Source organism: Bufo gargarizans, chromosome 4, assembly GCF_014858855.1.
Source record: "Bufo gargarizans isolate SCDJY-AF-19 chromosome 4, ASM1485885v1, whole genome shotgun sequence".
Taxonomy (NCBI): Eukaryota; Metazoa; Chordata; class Amphibia; order Anura; family Bufonidae; genus Bufo; species Bufo gargarizans.
The window spans coordinates 482,037,868-482,059,179 of record NC_058083.1 but is presented as its reverse complement, the minus strand read 5'-3'; the positions used below and the strand labels follow the sequence as shown (position 1 = coordinate 482,059,179).

General features: G+C 43.6%; 1 protein-coding gene across 4 annotated transcripts in view; it reads left to right on the top strand.

Moving 5' to 3' along the window:
- Positions 1-21,312, top strand: part of EHBP1 (EH domain binding protein 1) — a 357,318-nt gene that overhangs the window by 166,639 nt on the left and 169,367 nt on the right. For all 4 annotated transcript variants that reach the window (XM_044288819.1, XM_044288821.1, XM_044288820.1 and 1 more), the window contains exons 11-13: positions 1,382-1,560; positions 2,119-2,167; positions 20,392-21,276. In XM_044288819.1, coding sequence (XP_044144754.1) covers positions 1,382-1,560; positions 2,119-2,167; positions 20,392-21,276 — 1,113 coding nt within the window. The remainder of the gene's footprint in view (positions 1-1,381; positions 1,561-2,118; positions 2,168-20,391; positions 21,277-21,312) is intronic.

Here is a 21,312-nt window from a genome sequence, read left to right as displayed (position 1 = left end):
TACATGAACCAAAGTTTAGGCAAAGTATTGGGAGTCCAAAGGAGCAAGAAGTGCATGACTTCTGTGAGGAAATCCATAACATCATGGTCATTCAGGCTAGGAGCTGGCATAGATTTGAACTATCATTTACACCAGTTTCTGCTCTAAGCAATAGTAAATCTGTTGGGTGGCGGAGGCCATGCCCCTTCCACTAAGCCCTGGCTACTTTTGAAAAGTGTCAAGAGAAATAAAAAAGTTGCGTCAGAATTGTCAACTTTTTTATTGTTGTATTATAACATTTGATAAATGTCCCTCTGTTTACCCTGTGTGTTGGCCGTCCAACACAGTGGACTAAAGTTGTAGATCTGGGGGACAGTTTATAAAAATAATGATGGTTTAGAACGGTCAAAATCCTTATTTTGGCCGACTTCTATCTTTGGGCAGATAAATGAGCTGCAGTTACAAGATCAGAGTATTGCAGAATAGGCCGCTCCCGATAGTCTTAAACAGCTGATCGGCAGAGGTGCAGGTTGCCGAACCCAAAATAAAGGATTGGACAACCCCTTTAAGGCTGGATCTAGAGCCTTTTGGTTTAGGTAGTACAAACAGACGCTGGTGAATAGATTGCAGCCGTATTATTTCTCTTTCTTGTTTTATGTGCCTTCAGATCACCACTACATTCAGGTGGATGTTGCATCTTAATAATGTATTTCTTGGGGTTGTCCGGATTTAGAAAGTCATGTTTGCTTCCTAGCACTGCAGCTCAGCTCCATTTAAGTGAATGGGACTGTGCCGCAATATCACACACAGGTGGTCAGTTGTGACGCTGTTTCTGGTAGAAAGCAGTCATGCTTTTCTAATCCTTAAAGGGGTTCTCCAAGATATTTTTAACTGATGACCTATCTTCTGGATAGATCACCACTATCTGATCAATGGGGATCCAACACCCGGAATCCTCGCCGATCAGTTGTTTGATAAGACACTGGCGCTCGTAATAGCGCTGTGGCCTTCTCACGGCCTTGCCTAGGCCATGTGATGTCACATTCATCGTTCACATGGCCTAGGAGCAGCTCAGCGCCATTTGAGTGAATGGCGCTGAGCTGTGATACCAAGCGCATCCGCTATACAATGTACGGCACTGTTGTTGGTGAGCCAGAGAGAAGGCTGTTGTGCTACTGTGAGTGTCGGTGCCTTCTTAAACACCTGATCGGCGTAAGTTCCAATTGTAGGATCCCCACCGTTCAGATACTGATGACCTATTCAATATCTCGGAAAACCCCTTTAACAGCCAGTGTTAGCCATTAACATTTTGGTAGTGAATCACTTTGGGTTTTTTGGATTCTGGTATTTTGTATTTCCATCAATCACTGACCTTTTTAGTCCTTGTTTTTATCTCTTTCAGCCAAGTCCGTTACCAAGTCCAATCTTAGGTCGACAACCCAATGCTAGCCAGTCACTGCTCGCTTGGTGCAAAGAAGTAACGAAGTCCTATAGAGGAGTAAAGATAACCAACTTCACCACCTCATGGAGGAACGGGTTGGCGTTTTGTGCAATATTAAACTACTTTAGACCGGACTTGATGTAAGTATGGAGACCTTTTACATCTACCTTGAAAGGAAATGCCAGCATATTTCTACTGTGGGACTGTGGAATGCTGAGGGGTTAATACCATCTACCTTTTGACTATCAATGTTCCCCTTTCATTTTAAGCTTCCATCTCATTTATGATGTTTTTTGCCTTAATCCTATAGAAACTACTGACCTCAAGATGCTATTAAAAATTTTGTTCGTGTTGAAATGAGATGAGAGAAATAAGCCTGTAGCTCTTTGAACGCTGACGACAAGGGATTACCACATGGCAAATTTGGCTGTCAAAGCTTGTCCCTGGTCCTTGCCTCCTAGTTTAGACAAAAAGCTGTAGGCGCTGAAACCAGCCATATTCATATTATTTATTAATTTATTTTTGTCCGTTTTAATTTTCCACACTATTAGTTTTGTTGATTGAATTGCTGAAAAATTACTCCTTGCCATATGATTTTGTTCTATGACTTTTTTATTTTTAGATGGAACTTGTTTAAAAAAAAAATAGTTTTTTATATAAAATTTTGTTTGTACCTACTTTGCCATTTTCTCCTTCAGTGACTACAAGTCCCTCAATCCCCAAGATATTAAAGAAAACAACAAAAAGGTAAGAGCTGCAAGATGAAGAATTTGCTCAAATTCTGCAGGTTTTCTTTCTTGGAAAAAAAAAAATTATCATTAAAAAATAATGGAATAAAGTGTCTGAACCCATTCAGTAAAACAGACAGCAATGCAGAGGGCAGAGATTGATCTCCTAATTTTCTCTACGCCCTCATCTCCACTATCTCAAATTAAAATCCCAAAATGTAAGGTTAGTTTCACACTAGCGCTAGACATCTCCGACAGGAAGCAGCCTGGTGGCGATGTCTAGATCCAGCATTGCCGGACGCTGCCTGATAACCCACCAGCCCCATTAACTATAATGGGGACCAGCGGAGATCGGCCAAAACCCGGCAAATATGCAGGGAATCGTCAAGATCTCCACCGGTCCCCCTTATAGTTAGGGCTGGACGGCAATGCAGTAGCTTCTGGCAATGCCAGAATGCAGAGATTCGGCATGCTGATTAAAAAAAAGTGCTAGTGGAAAACTAGCCTACGTCTTTTATAAAGTGTGATTGCCCCCAAATAAATATTTTTAGTAATATATTAGTAAATCAGAAGTTGCATCTGTAGCGTAGTCTGTTCATGAGTTCTTGGTCTTGGTGGAATCCACTATGTTTTTGAACGCGTGGTATTATGTACACTGCCTGTCCAAAAAAAAAGATTCTCAATGGGGTTAAGGTCTGGACTCTGTGGTGGACAATCTATGTGTGAAAATGATGTCTCCTGCTCCCTGAACTCTTTCACAATTTGAGCCCGATGAATCCTGGCATTGTCATCTTGGAATATGCCCGTGCCATCAGGGAAGAACAAATCCATTGATGGATTAACCTGGTCATTCAGTATGTTCAGGTAGTCAGCTGACCTCATTCTTGGAGCACATACTGTTGCTGAACCTAGACCTGACCAACTGCATCAACCCCAGATCATAGCACTGCCCCCACAGGCTTGTACAGTAGGCACTAGGCATGATGGGTGCGTCACTCTGGAACAGGGTAAATCTGGACTCCTCAGACCACATGACCTTCTTCCATTGCTTCATAGTCCAATCTTTATGCTCCCTAGCAAATTGAAGCCTTTTTTTCTGGTTTGCCTCACTGATTAGTGGTTTTCTTACGGCTTCACAGCTGTTCAGTCCCAATCCCTTGAGTTCCCTTCGCATTGTTCGTGTGGAAATGCTCTTACTTTTAAACATAGCCCTCAGTTCTAGTGTTGGTTTTCTTTGATTTGATTTCACCAAACGTTTGAGTGATCGCCGATCATAATCATTCAGGATTTTTTCCCGCCACATTTCTTCCTCGAATACGATGGGTCCCCACTATCCTTCCAGTTTTTAATAATGCGCTGGACAGTTCATAACCTAATTTTAGTAGTTTCTGCAATCTCCTTAGATGTTTTCTCTGCTTGATGCATGCCAATGATTTGACCCTTCTCAAACAGACTAATATCTTTTCTACAACCACTAGCTGTGTCTTTCGACATGGTTATTTAAGAAATGAGAAGCAACTCATTGCACCAGTTGGGGTTAAATAACTTGTTGCCAGCTAAAAGATAATCGCCCATGCAGAAATTATCCAATAGGCTCAGAACTATTTGCTTGGTTAAATCCAGGTGGCGACTTTTTTTGTGGGACAGGCAGTGTGTTTTACTACAAATCCAAGGTACCTCTGCTCTCGGCATGTGCTGGAAAGACAACTCCACCGATCATTTTGCTGGTTCCATTCCAACACTGCCTGGTTCTCCTTTGGTCTCTGCTTCCTGGTCCCCCTCAACACACAGGAAGTTGACTGATCAGGCAATCACTGAGTGAGGTGGGTCACCACTGATCGGCTGAGCGCGGAGGGACCAGGAAGCAGAGACTATTGGGAAGAGTAGATCCGGAGGCGGTTATGATTTCTTTTATTTCCTTAGTGGCACTCTGAGCTTTTCCGGTACAGCCACATGTAACAGGTCTACAGTGGTAAAACCTCCACCAAATAGTGTGAATTTCAGTGCTGAAATGCTGCGTTTTTGCTGCAGATTTCACCTTCTGCCTTACAAAGTCTGAAATCCACAATATAAACCGACTTGCTGCGGCTTGTGGATGAGATTTGTTAAAGTGGTTTTCCAGGCGTACCATATTGATGACCCATCTCCTGAATAGGTTATCAATTCTGATCTGTGGAGGTCTGACTTCCAGCACCCCCACCGATCAGCTGTTTGAACAGACCTCTTTCTAGGCCAGTGAAGTAATTTTCATTGGTCACATGACCTACTCGCATCTGAGTCCCACTCAAGTGAATGGGTCTGGGCTTCAATACCAAGCACGGCCACTATCCAGTTTACAGCGCTGTGCCTGGTATGCTGTGAAGAGGCTGCAGCACACATCGGAGTGCCTCTTCAAGCAGCTGATTAGTCGGACCCCCGATGATCTGATATTGATGACCTATTCTGAGGATAGGTAATCCGTATTGAACTCCTAGAAAACCCCTTTAAAATCTCATCCCCTTCACTGCTACTGAAAGAGCTGCAGAGTTTCTGCACACAATCCCGCTGCGGAAAATCCACTGCATTTTATGCTGCGTGTGGCCGTATCATTAAAAGAGAAACAATGGTCGGAAAACCCCTTCAAAGCAAGCAGGTGCCCAGAGGTAATAGCAAAAAGGCTTGGGGTCTAGGCAGACATTTCCAGTAACATACTGCCTTTTAATTACTGCACCCCCAATGACTATAATGGGATCACATATAAGCAGTGTAGAAGCGGCTAGCTCTAACACCCCCCCACTTCCGCTCTGCCGTCTTCTGAGTCTCTGTTACCAGGGATGGATCTTGGCAGTAGAATGCAAATTAGGTGGAAGTGAGACCCCTAGTGGCCATGACTTTACAGCTTTTTTTTCAGGCAGATTTTTTTAAAGGGAACCTGTCACCCAAAAATCGCCTATTAAGCTGTTTACAGTACCTTATAGTGCTGTATAGTCGTTTCCTGATGCACTTTTTGTTAGTTTTGCAGCATGTATGCTCAGTCAGAAATCGATGTTATATTCAGCTGCTGCCCCGTGCTTCAAGTCAGGCTTGAAGTCACGGGGGCAGCGGCCTCGGCGTCTTACATGGCCCTCTCCCCGCCCCCTGCCTCTGTGACTGACAGCCGAAATCCGATTCCGGGACCGCGCTCAACGGCCGCATGCGCAGTAAAGGGCGGCAGGAGCGCGGTCCCGGCTGCCGCGCGTACTACGCGCCGTCTTACTTTCGCCGCACTGCGCATGCGCCCGACATCCTGTATCAAACGCGCCCGCGCCCAGATGCCGGGCGCGGGCGCGTTTGATACAGGATGTCGGGCGCATGCGCAGTGCGGCGAAAGTAAGACGGCGCGTAGTACGCGCGGCAGCCGGGACCGCGCTCCTGCCGCCCTTTACTGCGCATGCGGCCGTTGAGCGCGGTCCCGGAATCGGATTTCGGCTGTCAGTCACAGAGGCAGGGGGCGGGGAGAGGGCCATGTAAGACGCCGAGGCCGCTGCCCCCGTGACTTCAAGCCTGACTTGAAGCACGGGGCAGCAGCTGAATATAACATCGATTTCTGACTGAGCATACATGCTGCAAAACTAACAAAAAGTGCATCAGGAAACGACTATACAGCACTATAAGGTACTGTAAACAGCTTAATAGGCGATTTTTGGGTGACAGGTTCCCTTTAAATGAGGGGGTTTTGAAATTTGCTAGTTACACCATTCTCTATTAAATGAAATTGTGTGAAAGAGTAGTGACTTTTTAAATGGGTTCTCCGGGAATTAAGAAAATGAAAATACTTTAATATTACTTCATTATAAATATATATTTCCAAATACCTTTCATTAGTTATAGTCACTCATTTGTCTGGGGAGTAATCATTAGGAGAAACAAAATGGCCACTGTCCTGTCAGTACACACAAAACCTGTCCTAATCACACAGCAGGACAAGTGACTTCACAACACTGAGGTAAAGAGCTGCCTTATCCTCCCCTCTGCTCTGCTTGTCAGGGATTATGATCCTGACTAGAGATTAGCGAATTTCAGATTTTAAAATTCGCTCGCGCTTCGTTTGATGGTAAAAGCATAATTGCAATATGGATTCCGTTACCACAGACCACAACGCAATTCTATGACGGAATGCATAACGGAATGCCTTTTAGAGGCATTCCGTTATTCATTCCGTCATAATAGAAGTCTATGCAGGAGAGGACTCCCTGCATAACGGGACGGATCCGTTTTGCAGCCCATAGACTTCTATTATGACGGAATGTCAAATAATGAGTGCACAGAGATCTGGCAGGCGGCCAGATCTCTAACCTTAGTGTACAACTAACCTAAGATCATCCAGAATATTGTTTTACAACTGTTGGTTAATGTTTAACTTTATTAGTTCATGGAACAGAGTGTTATAATAGCTGTCATTAGCTATGAGTAAGAGCTCACAATGCGTAAGCTGGGGTTTCTATGACTGCCAATATTTTAATTTGGATTAATTAAAGGGATTCTTTCACCTGGATTTAGCCTATAGAGCTGCGGACATGCGCTGCTAGTTCGCCCCTAGCACGTCCACAATATCCATTCTCCATAACTGCGAGTGCTTTTTTTTTTAGGCAAAAAAAAAGTTTATATATATATATATATATATATATATATATATAAGAAAAAAGGCGGCACTGGCTCAACAAGGAAAAGGAATGATTTCCCTATTGAATATAACAAGAAAAATGAGCGGCACTCCAAGAAGTAAAGTGGTGAATCCTTTATTCACACCAGTGGTGCAACGTTTCGGCTCTAGTCGCGAGCCTTCCTCAAGCTTGAGGAAGGCTCGCGACTAGAGCCGAAACGTTGCACCACTGGTGTGAATAAAGGATTCACCACTTTACTTCTTGGAGTGCCGCTCATTTTTCTTGTGTTATATATATATATATATATATATATATATATATATATATATATATATATATATTAAATGAGGCAAGTAAGGAGCCCAAGGGGCTGTACTAACGTTTCTGGAGCCCAGCCACGCCGACACTGTGAAGGAGCCCAGCACCGTCTGCATCCCCTGAATCTCCTCCTTGCTCCCAGACGTCGCAAAGGTAAGAGAGCCGTAATCTTGCAGCTAGTGCATGCGCAGTTCGTTCCCTGGGGGTTGATGCCAGCACAGGGAAGGAACACTATGCCGGCACTGACATGCCGTGTACTTGCGCATGCACGAGATTACGGCGTTCTAACTTGGTGACCTCGGGGAGCAAGAGGAGATTTGGAGGATGTGGGCGTGGCTGGGCTCCTTCACAGTGGGCGTGGCTGGGCTCCTTCACAGTGGGCGTGGCTGGGCTCCTTCACAGTGGGCGTGGCTGGGCTCCTTCACAGTGGGCGTGGCTGGGCTCCTTCACAGTGGGCGTGGCTGGGCTCCTTCGCAGTGGGCGTGGCTGGGCTCCTTCACAGTGGGCGCGGCTGGGCTCCTTCACAGTGGGTGCGGCTGGGTTCCTTCACAGTGGGTGCGGCTGGGTTCCTTCACAGTGGGTGCGGCTGGGCTCCTTCACAGTGGGTGCGGCTGGGCTCCTTCACAGTGGGTGCGGCTGGGCTCCTTCACAGTGGGCGCGGCTGGGCTCCTTCACAGTGGGCGCGGCTGGGCTCCTTCACAGTGGGCGCGGCTGGGCTCCTGAAACATTGGTAACAGCCCCTTGGGCTTCTTACTTGCTTTATTTACATATATATAAAATCGTGTTTTTTTTGCCTAAATAAAAGCACTCACAGTTATGGGGAATGTATATTGCGGACATGCTAGCGGCGATCTAGTAGCGCATGTCCGCAGCTCTATAGGCAAAATCCAGGTGACGGAATCCCTTTAAAGTTGAGTGCTGAACTTTTATCCTTATGGTTTGGAAAGCTTTGTCATGCAGTAGTTTTAATAAAATGGTGGAGGAGATACATTGGGTAAGAAGTCTTTGGGATATCTCCTGCCATATGACAATACACTACATCAGTATTTTTTCTGATGGCACCCCCCCCATTTATTTTAGATCTAAAACCAGACTGAAATTGCCTTGTCCCTTATGATGAAACAGTATCATAATGATAATGATCACATTTCCTAACTTTAGGTCATATTATCAGTGCCTGAAAATGGCCCTGAAGGTATAAAGTAAACGCCAAGCATTTATTTTAATTTTAACCAAACTATAATTATAAATCATCTTTGTTGCGGAGCCAAGATGTCATATTTTTTGTTCTGCCTTCATCTGCTTGTTGCACAGAAGTTCTGAATGCATAAAGGCAATAAGAAGGATGTGTGCACTTACCTTATGTATTATGGCAGGTAAGGCCTAAGGATGTGCTTGTCAACTTACATTCTCTGTGTCCTTACCTTATGATTCATTTAATCACATATACGTTTTCATTCCAGCACTCTTTGACGATAACAATATTAGTGGTTCTACGCTTAAATGAATAATTGCTGGGTAATGTGAGATGCTTTGCTGTAGGGCTGAATACCCAGGCCTCCTGCTGTTCTGCTGAACCTTAGTATCCCCATAGAGTGAATGATGATGTAAGTCTGGTTCAGTAGGACCACCGGAGGTCGGGTTATTGGGCCCCTAATAAGGGCACAAAAATCCTCTACCTTATGGATGTCTGAAACTGACCTCAAAGGGTTGTCCAGATTTTTAGACTTTAACAGACCCCACCGTCCCCGTCGTGTAGGGTATCTGTTGAAAAACTAATACCCCCCTGTAGCCCTCCTCTCCATTCCAGCGGCCTTCCGATCTCTGATGTGGGAACTTGGTGGGGGGTGGAGGGAGGGGGGGGGGGGGTCACTTGCTCCACTACAGCCAAAGACTGTCCTCAGCCGTCCGGATGTTTACACGACAGAAGACTATTAGGGACCAGCTCTTCTGTTCCGCAGAATATGAAATGCATCCGTATTTTTTGTGGATCCGTATTTTGCGGACTGCAAAATACATATGGTCGTATGTATGAACCCTTAATGTGTGTATTTGAACAGCATAATATTCCGAAACCTTTCATGGCCAAAAAAAATAGACTACAAAATCTATTGAAAGACTCTTAAAAAGTTCATAAGAAGCAAAATCTTTGTTGTGTAGTTTACTTTATGTTTGGAGCTCCTGTTCATTTGTATTGGTGGCAAATCTTTCATTTCTTGCAGAAATAGCAGCCAGGACTGCTGCTAAAAGGGGTATTATACATATTATACATCAGTAGTGATAGCTATGTTAAAGGGGTTATCCCATGATCAATGTAAAAATGAAATCAGACATCATATAGCACATGACAACCTATTTCTAACAAAGCTAGAACCAGCCCTGTACCGCACATGGATCCAGAGATCTCCTCACTTATTGCTCCAATTGTTCTGCTAGATTTATTTCAATCTGGCAGCTCAGGGGACCTGTCCGTCCTCAGAGGGCCTGTCCTTTCTGCTGCAGCTGGTGGCAAGGATGGAACTGAGCACGTGTGTCAACCTCAGTGAGCGGGACAGAGAAATTAGAAAAAGGGCTAACAGCAGGTGGCGCTGTACAGATAGATTTTCATTGAATAACTCAGTGGCTATAATACATTTTTAATTACATGCAATTACAAAAGTATTCAGATCCAGGTGCTGGTTTGAAAACTGTAGAGTAGAGTATTATTTGTAGGACAACCCCTTTAGGGTCCATTCAGATGTCTGTAGTATGGGTCCGGATCCGTTCCCGCAATTATGCAGAACGGGTGCAGACAGATTCATTTTCAATGGGGCCGGAAAAGATGTGGACAGCATCCGCATCCGCATTTCTGGTCCGCGGCCCCGAACAAAAAAATAGAGCATGTCCTATTCTTGCGGACCGCAAAACACTACGGATGTCTGAATAAACCCTTAATGCTATAAATTCCATCTCCTAAGATTTAGTGGGGCTATCCACTGATCGGTTGTTTTGGTTTGCTCATCACCACCGATCTGAGCTCGGCTTTCGTTTTTGACACTGGCCAGGGAAAAACCAAAGCTGTGTTGTGTTGGTTGCAATCCACTATGGCCTCCTTAATAAATGAAGCCCAATGATGTAGATTTCTCAGTATATTCACCTGGCTCTTCGTTCAAAAATTAATTTGATGTATTTGAGAAGCGTTTTCTCCATACATAATTCACACTCGTACACAGCTGGCCCACTGATAGCCAGGTAACCGCCTGCGGACTGTTCCCCGTCCCTAGGCCTAGTTCACATCATTGCTTTGGTCGGCGATTTCCATCAGTGAATAGGAGAAAATCCTTCCATTCTAACTCCTCTCTGTGTCGCCGCACCTTACAGTCACTGACGGAAGTCGCTGATCAAACACGGACTTAACGTTATAGCACAGATAGAGATCCAGCCGAATACATCCATCTCTGGCGTGGCCTCTGTATAAGGTTTCATGCACAGGACGGTATGTATTTTGCGTTTCGCAAAACACAGATCCGCAAGAAAAAAGGATGACGTCCATTTTGCATCCTTTTTTTTTTTGCGGATCCATTGGAAGAATGCCTTTCCTTGTCTGCATAATGGAGACAAATAGGACACTTTCTATTTTTTTGCGGAATGGACTTGCAGACATACGGAAACAGAATTTTTTTGCAGACCCATTCAAGTGAATGGTTCCGCATACGGGCTGCAAAGGAAAGAAAATACGGTCGTGTGCATGAGCTCTTAGGCCTTCGCTGTCTAGAACCTCAGTGAACAGACAAGTGTCTTATGCTTTTACTCACTAAGGAAAATCTTTGTGACTAAAAAAAATGTCATGGGCTCGTAATGGCGCAGCCCTGTAGGGAGGCCGAGGACCGCCGTAGTCCTTTCTGGTGCAGGGGATTTGAGGTAAATCGAGAGGAAACCCAATCTGGCCATTGCTGTCTTGGTTTACATCCTTTCACTAGTGGTATACCATTCCTTGGAATCTAAAATGTAATTAGCCTCTGTTATTGTGCAGTTGTATGTCCTGTCATCACCCTGCAGAGCCGAGCATGACAGCAACATGGAGTATGCAACTTGCTTCCTGCAGATTTCTTTCCTCCTCGACATAGTTCTTCCCCGATAACCCCTGTGCCCTTGGCTCACAGTAATACACCGGGGACTATACTAGCAATGTGGTCATAGACAAAAAGGCCGTGACTGCCCCTAATTATACTGTCATCTTCGGAGAAGTACCTTCCACTTGAGGACTACACTTTTCACTAGTTATTAGGAATTGAATACATAAGAAATACCTAATATACCCAGATTTAAAATAAAAAAAAGAAATTGAGTTTTAGCCAGTGGACGTTCTGAAGCCACGGACTGAGCTTGAAGCTGCAGGATTTTTACATTTTTCTCCTTATACTCCAGGACATGCTCTTTACTCTTCTGCGCTATGCTTGTTGATCAGATGCTACGGTACAAACAAATTCCTATAGGGTGTCCTTTAGGCATATGTTCGGGTGGTATGTGTCAGTATATGTTACCCTCTGTTTTGTAAAGTATAGTCAACAGTGAATACTGGAGGAACCCTCCCAAAAATATAACATCCAATTCATACCTGTGTTTTTTTTTTTTTTTACATATACCTTGGAGGGAAAAAAAAGGATTCCAAAGCTTAATGTACTACGTTTTTATTTATCCTGTAGAGTCCAGCAGGTATACTGTGTTTTCTTTTTCCTTACAATGGAAGTGTATGGTGACATCTATGCCACTGTATGGCAGTATACGGCACACGTATACAATGTGTATACGTTAGAGGTTATCCCATGACGTATGATCAGACATCATATAGTACATGACAATCTCTTTCTAACAAAGCCAGAACCAGCCCTGTACCTCACATGGATCCAGAGATCTCCACATTAATTGCTCTGCTAGATTTATATCAACATCCGATATCCACCTCAACCGAGGGATGATTACTCTATCCAAGTAATTGACTAAGCCTATGGCAGCTATCATATATATATAGAACCTACACAGAGAATTGCCAGACCGCTTATGCTATTCAAAATCTTTATTACAAAAAATCACAAATATTTGCATGATTAAACATAAAAACAATACAGTGCAGGAGATAAAAACGACATCACTGGAGGAGATCTACAGCGGATCTAAGTCCATAAGTATTCAACATGATTTTCACTTTTTTACTTTTTTAAAGTGCATGTGCAGCAGAATGACAAATAAATGTGTGACAAATCTTAAATAAGTCTTTGGACATTTACCCATGCTGTTTCTCCTCCAGGATGGCGCCAACCCCAACGCGCGTTTCGGCGTACCTTCGTCTGGGGGTCGAAGGTACGCCGAAGGTACGCCGAAACGCGCGTTGGGGTTGGCGCCATCCTGGAGGAGAAACAGCATGGGTAAATGTCCAAAGACTTATTTAAGATTTGTCACACATTTATTTGTCATTCTGCTGCACATGCACTTTAAAAAAGTAAAAAAGTGAAAATCATGTTGAATACTTATGGACTTAGATCCGCTGTAGATCTCCTCCAGTGATGTCGTTTTTATCTCCTGCACTGTATTGTTTTTATGTTTAATCATGCAAATATTTGTGATTTTTTGTAATAAAGATTTTGAATAGCATAAGCGGTCTGGCAATTCTCTGTGTAGGTTCTATAGATTTATATCAAGCTGACAGCTCGGGGGGGGGGGGGGGTGTCCTTTCTGCTGCAGCTCAGGGGGCGTGTCTCAGCTCTGCCTATCACAGCTCCTGAGGCAAAGGATGAAACTGAGCATGTGCGGCCATTTCAGGAAGACAACAGAAACAAACAAACAGCAGGTGGCGCTATACAGATACATTTGATTGAATAGCTCACTGGTCATACAAAATGTTTAATTACATGCAATTACAAAAGTATTCAGATCCAGGTGCTGTTTTGAAAACTGTAGAATATTTTTTCATAGGACATGAAAAAAAACATGAAAAAATATCTAATGTGAAGACAGCCTTAAAGGGGTTTTCTGGGAATGTGATATCAATAGGCTAATTTCAACTCCCAGCACCCCATTCTGATCAGCTGTGTGAAGAGGTCGCCTCACAGTACGCCAAGCACAGTGCCGTACATTGTATAGTGGCTGTGCTTGGTATTGCAGCCCAGTCCTGTCCACTTGATTAGGACCGAGCTGCACCAAGGCGATATGACCAATGAATGTGACATCACTGGCCTAGAAAGAGGCCACAGCTGATGGACCGGGGTGGTAGGTGTCGGACCCCCACTGATGACCTGTCCTGGGGATAGTTCATCAATATTGTATTTCCAGAAAACCCCTTAAAGGCAAAAGCAACCATCTGGAAATTACAGGGTTAAGAAAAGAAGGATTCTGGAGGAGTCTTGGAAGTGTCCACCTTCCGGTGCGATCTGTGACCACTTATATAGCAGTGTTCTGATATCCAGGTCTACCGTTTACAATATGGATATCACAGTAGTACATTATACCATGGGGCAGTGGATCACACTACAGTGTATGTTGGCGGAGGTTTTTTGTGAATGACCTTTCTTAGGTCTAATAAAGCTAACCGCTTATACCAGTAGAATTTACTCAGCTCTGTTAGTGCTCCGCCAGCTAGCAAAAGATTTGCCGTTATTTCCGCTCCCAAGTTGCATCAAACAAAGCTTTTCTTTCTTTGCATCCAGACGCAGCAGCCAATTTAAAGAAAGCCATTTACCTGTGTCACCTGATCCCGTCCAATATGTCAGTGTGCCGTATAATTGCCCAATGTTTGGGAAACTGCCTGTGGTGCTTTTCTTGACAGTCGGCTATTGATGGCTGTCAATCAGTAATATCCTGTTAGGAAATATTTCATGTACAGCTCTAGCCATCGCTCCTGCTTACGTAGGCTCCATTTAGTCACGTGCTGGCGTTTTCTGATGCATGTCCTGTGATGACATTTATAGGACATTTTGGAATGATCAGTTTGGGTAAATCCTATATTTATTTATTTTTTTACTAGGATTTAACTAAATTTTGCTAAAATTATGCCAGCAGTTTTGTGAACCACCCTTAGGCCTCATGCACACGACCGTTGTTTTGGCATTTTTTACAGCTCAGATGGGACCCACGAAGTTGTTCCTTTCCGTGGCCCCACAAAAAAAAAAATAGAACATGTCCTATTCTTGTCTGTTTTGCGGACCAGAATAGGCATATCTATAATGGCCGCCCCGTTCTGCAAATTGTGGAACACACGCTGCCGGCATCCGTGTTTTGCGGATCCGCAATTTGCAGACTGCAAAACACGGGCAGCCGTGTGCATGTAGCCTTAAGGTGGTGCCTCGCAATCAGGGTTTTTTATGTTGTTTTTGAAGCCAAAACCAGGAGTGGATTTTAAGAAAAGTGGAGAAGTTGTATCTGTAAATACATTTTCTCCTTTTATGATCCAAACCAGACTTTGGTTACAAAAACTGCATTAAAAAAAACGTGTGGCAGCACCCTTAAAGGGGCTTTCCGAGACTTTACAAGTATCTGATCGGTAGGGTTCCGACACATGCTCTCGCAGTAGCGCCGCAGCCTTCTCTCAGCTTTTCCTAGGCCAGTGATGACACGTTCATCGGTCACGTGGCCTGGGCACAGCTCAGTCCCATTCTCTTCAATTGAAGTGAATGGGGCTGAGCACAATACCAAGCACACCCGCTAGACAATGTACGGTGCTGTGCTTCGTAAGCTGCGAGAAGGCAGCAGTGCTCGCAGGAGAGCCGAAGCCTTCTCAAACAGCTGATCAGCGGGGGTGTCGGACCCCCACCGATCAGATTCTGATGACGACCTATCCTGAGAATATGTCATCAGTTGTAAAGACTTGGAAAACCTTTTTAAGGCTCATGCACACGACCATACTCAGTCCGGGAAACACGCCCATGTGTTGGCCGAATCTCGCATATGGACAGCAGTTTCTCTGACCCGAACTCACTGCTTCATAAATCACTATGAGCCCTTAGGCACAGTTGTGTTGGAAGCTGTGTTCAGGGCCTCCGTCGCAGAGTCTGTCAAAAACATTGGACAAAAAAGTCCTCGCATGTGGTGGATGTCCATATCTTGTAGACTCGAAGCTCAGATCCTAAGGTGCGTCCACACCCTGAGAAAGCTTGGAAGAGAAGGAGGTGGATCCAGCGAGTAAAATCATATCTTTATTGACAACTGTTCACATTAAAAAAACGTAACATCATAATCTGGGCTGACGCGTTTCAACCGTGACAAAGGAGACCCTGTTATAGTCAATGAGGTTCGTCTGGTGCCAGTAATGTCCGTTATGGAACGGATTCGGCATTTCCATTATTATTGTTGTTCTCCTATATCTGAGCAAAACAGCGGAAATCATTTGTGCCAATGTGAAAGCAGCCTTAGCATTTTACAACTTTAAGAAAACAATTTATCAGTGTCTAATACTTTTTAGCAGGAGTAGGGGCTTTACTGTTTTTTTATTTTATTAGTTATTTTTGGTTGCACGCTAGATGTAGTGGGTGGAATCAGATTACAGAGCGTTTCCCTACAGGCAGTGCGTGTACCTGCAACACTGGCGTATGGCAGCGCCATGTCCCTGACCGTGTATTCAGTGAGTTAGCTCTTCCATAAGGTAGCTTGTACGGAAACGATCAATTCTGGTTCACTGACTCATTTGTAGGGTCAGTTCCTTCATTTTCTAACAAAGGAAGAGAATTCCTTGCATGTATCTGCAACATATTTTACACTTTTTCAAGATAGAACTTTGTCTTCATTCTTGTATATTCTCTGTGGGAGAAGGGAAGGGACCTCGCAATACAGCTCCGATGCTGGTATCCGAGGGGCTGCCTGGGTAAAAAGGGCATATGTCTGGGTTCAGCTCGGAACCCGGACAACCCCTTTAAATTCATCACATTAAAATGACACCTGTATCATTGAAAATCTTAGATCTATAAACCTCGCAAAGTAACGTCACCCACTATTGTATGGTATATTAAAGTGCATAGTGGTATGTGCACAAGGGGAGAGAATTATCCAGATGATCCGTCTCAGAATATAGTGATAAGTGTATTGACACACTTATAGTCTGTAAATAATTACTGAACGAAGGAAAAATTGTAAGTATATCAATTCGCGTCTCAACACTTTCCAAGTGAATATATCGAAATAAATAAATCACGAATAACATATGGGACTAAGGAAAATCACTATAACAATCCCCTCTGCAGAAAATAGTATGATTGCCGACCACCTGGTGACTAACAGAAAACACGTTGCATGTTGTTTGCAGTTGCAGATGGGATTTTGTGGTTTGTGTCATTTTAAAGTAATGAATTCAATAAAATGTTAATTTTTTTTATAAGTGGCAGTGGGTGTTATTCTTAATTGACTGTTAGATTGGGTCACACGACGCTTTGTCATCAGAGACCACAAAGGGAGTTGCTTGCAACTGTTTACTTGGCGACATGCGATGAAAAGTTAGTGAATAAAATGTCATTTTGCAGTCATCCAAACATAATATACATACAGGGGCATACAAGGCAACACAAGGACGGGGTGCCAGCCGTTCCAGTAATTAATATTATTTATTACTTTTTCATATTTTATTTAATATCCTATTTTATAATAATTTACCTATTGTTGGAACTGCCGTGGTGGTACTTTTATGGTCAGCAGATATACAAACGGCAGGGAATGTGTAGGTACAATGTTCCACATTTTGACAAAGAGAGATATGTATATGTATATGTATATATATATATATATATATATATATATATATATATATATATAGGTAAAACTTTAAAAATTAGAATATTGTGCAAAAGTCCATTTATTTCAGTAATGCAAATTAAAAGGAATCGCATTAATGAAGCTTAAAATTAGAAGTTTGTGAAAAGGTTCAATATTCTAGGCTCAAAGGGTTACACTCTAGTCAGCTAATTAATCCATACCCCCTGAGCAAAGGGGACCTCAAAACGGAGACTTTGGAGTTTCATAAGATGTAAGCCATAATCATCCAAATATTATTGAAATAAATGAACTTTGCACGATATTCAAATTTTTCAAGTTTCACCTGTATATACCATGATACCAGGTTTGCAGTTCAGTGCAGACATTTATATCCATCACTTCTCACCACCCTCCAACATAGTGGAAGCTTGTATCAGATAGTTTTGATTGTATATGGGGTGCTTTGGTTATCTTGGGTGTTGTTCTTCAGTAGAACAAATTACTGCAATTACACAGCAAGCAAGATGGGGAATGCTGATCACCAGTGATAACGTCACAGACAGATTAGTGTTATGTTGTCCTTATCTTGGCAAGCATCATCTGATGGAGCTCTTTCAGCTGAGAACTGTGGCTGTGAGGAAGTACTAGGCTTGCTGAGGCTGTCCTTCACCTTTACATTTGTACATATCATGAACACCATGCTAGTGACCAAAAAAAAGACAAGTGTGAGAAACCATCCGGACCAAACTGAGCTCCAATAACCTCAAATGGCATTGTGTCTGTCTTTATAGGACCTTTTACATGGGCCAAGAGAGCGGGCAATGAACGGGAACGAATGTTCATAGGAACGTTCATTCTCTGTTATCGTCCTCTCGTTAGCTGCATGCAGATCGGGCTGTATGGGGCTGAACCAGCATAGCTACGATCGATCATCCCCATATTGTCTCCTTGTTTGCCTACACAGGGCACTGCCGACAACCAAGGAATTTCAGGCCACATAAAAGATGCGATCTCCATACAAAAGGGCAATTGCACCTTTACACAGGGCAAATTTTGAACACTTGTCGTCGTCCCCCCAATAAGTGTCTTGATCTTTTGCATGACTTGGGAATGCGTATAACCCAGACTCTCAGGAGCAAGCGGTTATGGCGCGTTTTCTTCCAGCAAGGGAAAATACACAACAGAATTAAAGAGATTAACCTTGAATTCATATTGATGACCTCATCAATGTCAGGTCAACTGAAGAAGCCTTGCACTCTTAGCGGCAGGGCCTCTTCCTAGGTCTTGTGACATCACTGCACATTGGTCACACGGCCTAGTTGCAGGCCGGCCTAGTCAGTGGGTTTGAGCTGCAATACCAAGCAGAGCTGCTGTATGGTGCTGTGCTTGGTAAGCGCCTGGGAGGCCACCGTGCTCACCAGAGCTTTGTTGAGCACCTCAGCTTCCTGAAACAGATGATCAGTGGGGGTGCCGGGTCTCAGGCCACCACCAATGTGATATTGATGACCTATCCATTAATGTAACTCTATTTTGTAATTAATGTAATTCAGTTTTTCTTTTTCTTTGCTGGAAGAAAACTAAGCATAAGAGCAGGTACAGCATGTTTTTTTTTTTTTGTTTTTTTTTAATTTATATTTTTTGCATCATCCAAAATGCAGCACAGCCGTGACGTGTGGCAGCACAGCCGTGACGTGTGGCAGCACAGCCGTGACGTGTGGCAGCACAGCCGTGACATGTGGCAGCACAGCCGTGACGTGTGGCAGCACGCTTAGTGTCCACCTCCATTGCTATAATTTTTTAACTGAAAGTAATTATTTGTCCTCGTTAGACACAAATGATGAGACGTGATCTTCTGCAATACTTGCGGTAAATAAATTGAGTCCTCAGGAGGTGCAGATTAGTGCTTGATCCAGGTTGATAAACTCTGATCTGCCTCAGGTTGTCAATCACCAGAGGGATGTGGTTTGGAAAATATTAGACCAGTGTTTCACAGATAACTGGTTGATATGACATACCGTACTTGAGATCCTTTAATGTCAGATCAGAATAAAACCACATGTGAAAGTAGCAATCCTTGAATTCAGGGTTTGGGGGGCGGGTGTAATATACACTAGCATCATACATAGGGGAATATTTATCTCCCTGTGCAATTTTTTTCTGGCTTAAAAATAAAATGCCGCTTGCGCCAAATTTTACTGCAAATGGTGTTTTACACCCCCCCCCCCCCCCCTTGCCACTTTCCTGAAAAGGGGGAAGAGGACGGGGCCAGTGGCCCTGACACATTTATCTTCATTTGCCCAAAAGTTTTCTTCGTTTGCCCCAGCTTTCTAGCACACAGACTGCCGGAGGATGCACCTGATTTATGACGAGGCCTGTGCATCCTCCAGCAGCACAGAAAATTTGGTGTAAAACGCAAGTCTTTAATAAATCTCTCCATAGGGGTTTTCAATATTTTTCTGATATTCAGTGTGAAAAAAATAAAATCTAATACCCCGAGGTACACTGTCTCACCGCTTCATAACCCCACTAAGCTCCCCTTAAAGAGCTTCTCTGGCTTTAGAATAAAACCGGACAAACCTCCAGATCAAGCTGCAGTGAAGAACGGTGTGTACTTACCTGCTAGATCCCGCGCTGCTGCTGCTTAGGTTCTCCTGGTTGGGCACTGTTATCCAGGTGCAGCAGGGATGTCAGGTTGACAACCTATGACTTCTGAAGCCAATGACTGGCCTCAGTGGTGCACCTGAAGAGGCCAGTGAGTGGCCGCAGCAGTCACATGTTGTTGATGTGACATCACCGCTGCAGCCGGATAAATAAAGCCTGGCCGGGAGAACCGGCTGGATGCAGGAAGTACTTGCCTGTTCTTCATTGATCCAGAGGGTTCTCCATCCTAAAACTTAATAATCCCTTTAAGCTGCTCATATAAGTGGGATAAAAGTTGGCCAAATTGACTTATTTTGCCTGTTATATGAAAATTTTTCGTTTTAGGGTTGTTTTTTTTAGGTTTTTTTTTGCACTTGATCCACATGGAAAAACCACACGTAATCCCCATCGTGTGCAGATACCTGGTTTCCTAATTTTCTAATTTACTTAAAACTAAATGTAAGGCCTCATTCTTGTGAAAGTTGTTTACATCTGTTTGATGTCTGTGTGTACCGTGGACCACTGCCCATGGACCCACAGAGCTGAGTGGTGCTATTCACACCTCTGTTTTTGTGCCCATGCCTGTGAAGAAACTCAGGGCATACACTATTCTGGTCCATGTTTCACCGGAGCATGGACCTGGAGACCATTGGAGACAATTGTTACTAGCGATCACCAGGTCTGTGTCCTACATAGACGTATGGAGCTTGCTGCGTATTTAAAATATGGATGATTTTTAATGCATTTATGTGAGTTGGGTCTAACCAGAACTGAATGGTTACACAAGGTGAGAATTCATTGATATTGAAGTCATTTGCAGGGTTCAGAACAGAGCTGTACTCGTCCAAACCTGAACTGATATATCTTTAGAGAAGAAAGTTTCCTTATAATACTGTGACCACGTAGTCTTTGCAATTTTTAAATTTCTTTTATTTTTATTTTCTTCCAGGCGTATGATGGATTTGCCAGTATAGGAATTTCTCGACTTCTGGAGCCATCTGACATGGTTTTATTAGCAATCCCAGACAAGCTGACTGTCATGACCTATCTGTATCAAATCCGGGCACATTTTTGTGGGCAAGAATTAAATGTGGTTCAGATTGAAGAGAACAGTAGTAAAAGCACATACAAAGTTGGCAATTATGAAACGGACACAAATAGCTCCATTGACCAGGAGAAGTTTTATGCTGAACTTAGTGATTTGAATAGTGAACCCGTATCAGATAGGCAAGAAGCAGCGGTCCCCATGCCGGATGTTGTGTCTGGGAGTGACTCTTCCATAGCTAGTGCCAGCGTGATCAGGAACCATGATTGCAAATCCCAAGATGTAAGTAAACAAGCAAACAATGAAAGTGACTTTCCTACACCTAGGACTAGAAGCCACCTAGAAATCCAGGGCTCCAGTAGAACGTTTGAACCTGAGGAACCAAGGTTTGATGGCACATACACAAGTCCCTCCCAAACACAGCCAACTGCTGCTAAAAGGAAGTTGCTGAAACCAGATGTTGCAGATCTTAGTGATTTGTCTTTTATCCCAGATACTAGTAAAGAAGTCTCTTCTTCTGCCACGGTTTCTGGAGAAACTCATGGACATGGTTTACCGGAGCAAGTAAAGCATAGCCCACCATCCACACTAGAATGTAAGAAGCTGGAAAGCAGCACTCAAGTAAAAGATATGAATGTTTCATCTACTGGCTTACTTGGAGACTCCTATGAAAAAGTTGTTGATACTTCCCTTAAGGTCCCATCTATTCCACAGACTGGGATCAGCGCCCTTCTGGACGCTGCAAAAATGGCATCGAACTATTCTGATCAAACTGGAAAAACTCCTGAGGTAGGTCACCCCCATGGCTCCCAGTTTCGATCTCAC